The sequence below is a fragment of the Camellia sinensis genome, chromosome 8 (genome assembly GCF_055761805.1).
Source record: "Camellia sinensis isolate YWXY chromosome 8, ASM5576180v1, whole genome shotgun sequence".
Classification (NCBI taxonomy): Eukaryota; Viridiplantae; Streptophyta; class Magnoliopsida; order Ericales; family Theaceae; genus Camellia; species Camellia sinensis.
In genome coordinates, this window is record NC_138968.1 from 36,865,682 (window position 1) to 36,872,620 (window position 6,939).

Genomic DNA, 6,939 nt, shown 5'->3' on the forward strand with positions numbered 1-6,939 from the left:
GCTATTAATCAAAAAATTGTAGATATATGACCAAATCACATATGTTATATATATATTGAAGATAAACATAATTATGTAGATATGATTATCTAATCAAATATGATTTTATAAATGAGTAATCTATTCTGAATACCTTACAATTATCAAGATTGCCCCCATTGAGAGCCCAATAATCTCCCTAAATTATAAACTTTTAGCTAGAAAGAAATTGTATCAAACAGGATTGCAACAAACACTAATATTTATATCTTAATGTAATGAAACACTAATCCTTGATGTTAAGGAGCATTGCCCAACATAACACATCACCAGCAAAATCACAACACTTGTGAAATTCCATTGCAAATTTAAAAACAAAAAAAAAAAAAAAAAAAAAAATCACTTCTCCTATACCAATCCCCACAATTTGAAAAAAATAAAATAAAATAAAATAAAGAAAAAACCCTTAAAACCAATTATATTAACATTCAACAGTTGCTTTTTGTGCCAAAGGATTAGCACCACCACCGCCATCACCACCACCAGTTGCATTGTCACGCCCACCACCATTTCCGGGCAATTTCCGCTTAGGCTTGGCTTCTTGCAGCATTGACACGACATCCCTCATTGAGGGCCGGTCAGCAGGGTTCCGGCTAGTACAAAGTAATGCAACCCTTAGCAATAGCATCATTTCCTCTCTCACTAAAACACATGACGCTCCAGCATTCTTGTCTAGCACACTGTAAAGGCCATCCTTGGTCTTCATTTTTGACCTCACCCAATCCACAATGCTATTGCCATCACCGAATTCCGAGTCGACTGATCTCTTCCCGATTAACATCTCCATCAACACCACCCCATAACTGTAAATGTCACTTTTCTCGTCAACTTGTAATGTGTAGGCATATTCTAGAAAACCAAACACATCGTTAATGACCCAATGAGACAAACTATCCATTCAAAAAGCATAAGAGCAATGCCATATAAACTTTCATACCAAATGATATATCCTTCGGTTGTTCTTTCATTTCAAGTTAAAGCAATTGTTGTTGTTACTTATAATTTCAAAAATCTCACGGTCACACCATTATGAACGATTTTTCTAGTATAAAAATTCTACTTATATATCATTTTTTTTTAAAAATAATGAACTACAAAGAATGACAATTTACAAAAATTAACTATAGGCCAATGTGTCTAATTTTTTTACTTATCAATTCCGAACAAATAATCCATCAAAATAAGTTTTAATTACTAAATTATCATTAACATATCATTCTAAACTATATTGATATATACCCAAAAAAAAAAATTATAAGCATAAAATTTTCCATTCAAAAAAAATAAAAATAAAAATAAAAGGACATTGCCGCCCAAAATGTTTGACTTTTGAGGAAAAGTCACCAAGTGAAGAGAATGTGGGTGGCTCTTAAAGGCTTTAGCATCGCCTGATCTTTTGTGGGCCCATTGAAAGAAGTAAAGAGAATGCAAAAAGAAAAAGCGCCACTTCACGCGCAATAGTGCGCAAATCTACCGGAACAGTAACGATGACTTCAGGTTCAGCTCGGTCCGTGGTGCACCACACCCACGTCTCATTCCAGTGGCGCACTGTAGCAACGTGTTAAAGCTTTTAATTGAAAATAAATAAATAAATAAATAATTTAAATGTTATTTCACAGATTTCTTACAAAATTTTTATTTTTATTTTTATTTTTATAATTAACTGTAAAGTATTGAGCCTAAAAAATATTTGTTAATGTAAATCCTCTACTTTTATACCTAATTTTATATATTCATGATAATATGTTAAAAGAATTGTTGGTTCTGCACCTTTTCTATTATATTTATTCAGAAAAATATCTTAAATTTAAAATATATAAATTATACTTATTCAATCTGCCCTACACATTTGAATTCTTTGCTATTTTATTTTTTTTATTCTTTATTTTTGGTAGTTCCTCTTCTTTGATGAAGTTGCGGAAATATTTCTTCCTCACTCTCATATTAAATTTTCTTAGCCAAAAAAAAAAAAAAAATGGATTACATTTTGAATAATGCTATAAGTACCAATTGATATACTAACTAGTATACCAACAGATGATGTGACATAATTTTAAAGATTTTGAGTTTTTGTAATTGGAATAATAGATGGGGTCATAGTTTTAAAATAATAATGTCATGACTATGTTGCTATACTAACTAATATATCAATTGGTATATGTAATATCACCGTTACACTTTGGGATATCAAATTTAAGCATTGAATTTGATCATTAATGTATTTGTGTAACGAACTCCAGTTTTCATGATGGGAGACAATCTAGATACTACAATATCCAAATTTGTCACCCAACAAAACGCACAATGTCAAGAATTACACAGTGAAAACAAAATAATTAGACCCACTAATGTACGTATATTCTGGACGCATAGTAATAAAAAATCGTCACCAAACAAAAATTATCAAAAAAATCAAATACGTACCTGGTGCAATGTAGCCATAGGAACCAGCAATGACTGACATAGATTCATCACTCTCGATTAGCTTGGCCACACCAAAATCAGCCACTCTAGCCTCCATTTCGCTGTCCAATAGTATATTACTGGGTTTGAGATCACGATGAACGATCACTGGGTCGCAATCATGGTGGAGATAACAAATCCCTTGAGCCACGCCTAAGGCTATCTTATACCGAGTCAGCCAATCCGCCGCCAAATTATCCCGCTTGTTCTTACCATGCAACAAGTCATCTAAACTCCCATTAGGCATGTACTCGTAGAGTAGCATCGTGCACTCGTTATTGCTGCAACACCCTAACAATCTCACTATGTTTCGGTGCCTCACATTGCCCAACACTTCGACTTCAGCTAACACACCTTGTCTCCTCCTGATCGTTTCTTTGTGTTTGCTCCATAGTTTCTTTACCGCTATGATCTCTCCACCTGGCATCTCGGCTTTATACACTGTTCCAGTAGATCCCATCCCTAAGATCTTATCAGACATTGATAAGCACTCCAACACATCATCCGCCGTGAAATTCAACCGTTGGAAGGCGGTTAATTTCCACGGTCCGATCTCGCGATCGCCAGAAAATCGACGGTTGTAGTTTGCCCGGAAGCAACGACTAGCAACGATAAGCACAAATAGAGCGATCCCGAAGGCGATCGCCATGATCCACACGATTGCACCGGAAGTCTTCTTCGGCTGTTGCTTGACCTCCGCAGCTCCGGCGACGAGACCGTTAGTGTCACACTGCTTTAGGAGGATTCCTCCGCAGAGACCTTCGTTGCCAATAAACGACGAGGGATGGAGTTTCGGGAAAATCGTCCCGGACATGGGTATTTCTCCGGTGAGATTGTTATACGAAACATTGAAGGCTTCGAGTGTGCTAGAATTGTCGAAATTCGAAGGTATCGTCCCGGTCAAGAAATTGTAGGATAAATCAACATCGGTTATTGATGGAAGCGTCGATATCTCCCACGGGATAATCCCCGAAAGTGAATTATGACGCAAATTTAAGTAAATCAGCTTCTCACAATGATCAATGTCCCAAGGGATGCTTCCATGCAAACTATTACCTTCTAATTCAATCTTATACAAGCCTTTACAACCAATGAAGTCCGGAATTCGACCCGTGAGCTTAGAAGAAGAAGCTGAAAATATTTGCAAATTCGGCGCGCTCCATATATTGTCCGGCAACTCGGAGTTGAACGAATTTTCTGATACGTTCAAGAACTCTAACGTGGCCGCATTGCCGAAATCTCTAGGAATTGCACCGGTGAAGTTGTTTTTACTCAAATCTATGTATGTCAAGTTGGGCAAAGAACCAAACCCAAATGGAATTGAACCGTTGAGATTGTTGTCTTGTACTCGAACCCTTGATAAGGAGGTGCAATTTACGAGCGATGAAGGAAGCTCACCGGTGAATTTGTTTCCGAAAAGAATGAGTCTAAGTAACATGTTTCCGAAGCAGATATATGGAGGTACCGGACCGGAAAGCGAATTCGACGAAACATCAAGCTTTTGCAACATCTGGGTCGACCCTAATTTCTCCGGTAAAGCTCCGGTGAGTGAATTGTTCCAGAGAAACAGCATTTGGAGATTTGGAAGATCAGCAATACCATCTGGTACTTGCCCGGAAAGTTGATTGTTCATTAAACTCAGAACGATGAGCTCTTTGAGTGATGAAATTCCGGCCGGAATAGGCCCGGAAAGTTGGTTGTCTGACAAGTCAAGAGCCTTGAGAGCTTGTAATTTCGCGAAACTCGCCGGAACGGAACCGGAAAAGTGGTTCTTGAAGAGCAGCAAGGTCTCGAGTGTAGTCAGATTGCCGAGTTCAGGGGCGAGTTGGCCAGAGAGATTCGCAGAGGAGATGTCTAAGTACTTGAAATTCGGTAAATTTCCAAACTCTGCCGGAACTCCGCCGGTAAACTCGTTGTATCCGATCTCTAACCGCTCGAGCCGAGGCAGAGAACCCATCTCTGGAGGAATTGGACCCGTAAGAAGATTTCCGGCGAGATTTAAGAATGTTAAATTCGGGAAATATCCGAAACTGGCCGGAATGGAACCGTCGAAGTAGCTTCCGCCGAGGTTGAGGATTCGGAGGGAGCGGAGCGAAGTGATCTCCGGTGGAATAGGGCCGGTGAAGCTGTTGGAGTAGGCATTGAAGACAGTGAGAGATTTGAGTCTTGATATACCGGGAGGGAATGTCGAATTGAAGTAGTTGTGGCTAATATCGACAGTTCGGAGGAACGGTAGGTTGAAGATGATGGCGGAGAAAGGACCGTCGAATGAGTTTGTGCTTAAATTGAGGTGATGTAAGTGCATTAAGTATCGGATTTGGAGGGGAAACGTGCCGGAGAGGTTGCGTCCGGAGAGGTCGAGTGACGTGACTTGGTAGGCCCGGTGGTCGCATTTTACACCGGACCACGAGCACCAAACGGGTTGGGAACTAGGAGTGTTTGAGGTGGCGGCGGCGGCGACGGTGGCGGTGGCAGTGAGGTTCCAGTCATGGAATGTGTTGAGAGGGTCGTTGAGCGAGGATTTTAGAGAGAGGAGAGAGATTAATTGGGGAGGGAGCGTCGTAGAGACGGTGGCAGCAGTAGCGGTGATGGTGGTAGTAACTTGGGATATTCTAAGAAAGAGGATTAGTGAGAATGTGGTGAGAAAGAGAGGGAAAGAAGGGTAGTTCATGGTTTTGGGGGGGTTGTGGGTGAGAGGTGGATTGAGTTAAGATTTGTAAATTTATGGGATGGAAGGTTTTGATGAGGAATAGAAATGCTTTTTTGGAGTGTTGGGTGCAAAGGGTGTTTCATGATGATTTGTTTCATCGGTGGGTTCTGTTTGTTGTGAAATTTGAAGATAGAGAAAGAAGAGAGAGTGTGTGAAACTATCACTGTTACTTTCTACAACTTTTAGTAGTTTTATTTGTAACTCAAATTTCTACTACTAAAGTTTTCACAAATGTTATGTTTTTTTTATTCAAAATTTGAAATGTGTAATATATATTTAAACTTATTTATACCCATAATAATTATGATATATAAACTTTAAATTTAAATAATTTCTTTTAAATATAACATAAATCTTTTCTCCCTTTCACTCTGTTATTGAAATTTATAATTAGGCACTCGTTTGGTATAACGGTTTGAGATAATTTGAGTTAAAATAGTTATAAAAATATAAAATTAGTTAAAAATACAATGTCAAATTCAAATTATGATTACTTATTTTTTTTTTCACAAAAATTTTTAAAAAAAAATTAAAAAATCAATCTTAAACGAAAATTTTTAATCCCATACTAAAATAGTTAAAATGTCAAAATATCAAAATATTAACCTACCTCCTAAACCAATCCTAGATTCAGAGAATACATTTGTTATAAAGATTTTAAATTTTGAATAGTCTCATCCTCTTTCACTCTGTTTCTTCTGCCTTCTTTTCTGTCTCTCATAAGTGGTTTTTACCTTTGTGTGCTCTCTCCCATAATACTTTTTGTTTTCTTGGGATTTCTTTTTCCTTTTCTTTTTTAAATTTTCTTTCTACTTTTCATCATTCCTTGGTTACTTTATCTTTAGCTAGCTAGCATTTTGATAAATTTTGGCAATAGTGAGTGAACAATGTCTATCTCTCCCACAGTCACAGGATCCAAGAAAGCTATTTCAATTTCCCAACGTTATTCAACATGTTTATTTGCGTAGTGGAATAGTTTAAGAGGAAAATTATATATTAAATAGTAAATTAATAAATTAATGAATTAATAAATTATGATTTGAGTGTTTTAAAATGAATTGATAAATTAAAAAATATTTTAATTAATTATCAATTTTTTGTTTAAAATATAACATTAATTTATATAATATTTTTCATATATATAATACAAATTAATTTTACATAATATTTTTTATTTATATAATTATTAATTTGTAATAAATTTCACATATTAAATCTCTCTCACATTCATTTTTATTTTGATATTTCATTATAAATTAAAATATATATATATATTAACTATAGCAAAGCGGAGCAATTTTGAAAGCAAATTATAAAATTTAAAGTTTAAACCGTAATAGAAGGGTACAAATTGATGTAGATCGATATAATTTTAGCGAATTAAATGGTATTTTGTACGATACTAATTCCAACATACAAGAGTATGAGTTTAGGTCAGCTTAGCCTTATGTGACACTACGGTCTTGTTTGAGAACATACTTTTGTAGTAATTTTTTAATTTTTTCGCTAAAATATGATATAAAAAAAATTAGTATGTTTGGAATGACTTTTTAATTTTTTACGAAAAGATGTATAAAAAGTAGAGAGAAAATTAAATCATTGACTTTTTAGTATAAGTTGTTGATTTTTTTGATTTTTTGGTGACTTTTTAACTTTTAAGCTAAAAGGTAATGTTGTCAAACGAATTTTAAGTTATTGGACCATGACAATTGCGCCACATTCTTTTC

At 35.8% G+C, this 6,939-nt stretch overlaps 1 protein-coding gene across 1 annotated transcript; it reads right to left on the reverse strand.

Moving 5' to 3' along the window:
• Positions 1-223: 223 nt before the first annotated feature.
• On the reverse strand, positions 224-5,389 carry LOC114304711 (uncharacterized). Its single transcript, XM_028249859.2, has 2 exons — positions 2,464-5,389; positions 224-888 (listed from the first exon to the last, which is right to left on the reverse strand). Exons 1-2 carry the CDS (start codon positions 5,171-5,173, stop codon positions 461-463), a joined length of 3,138 nt encoding a protein of 1,045 aa, XP_028105660.2. The 5' UTR covers positions 5,174-5,389; the 3' UTR covers positions 224-460.
• Positions 5,390-6,939: the final 1,550 nt, after the last annotated feature.

Bases quoted from the DNA above. Each gene is read 5' to 3' on its own strand.
- LOC114304711 (XM_028249859.2), bottom strand. From the start codon at position 5,173: ATGAACTACCCTTCTTTCCCTCTCTTTCTCACCACATTCTCACTAATC. The intron at 889-2,463 runs GTACGTATTTGA...TTGGTTTTCTAG, and splicing joins CTATGGCTACATTGCACCAG to AATATGCCTACACATTACAA.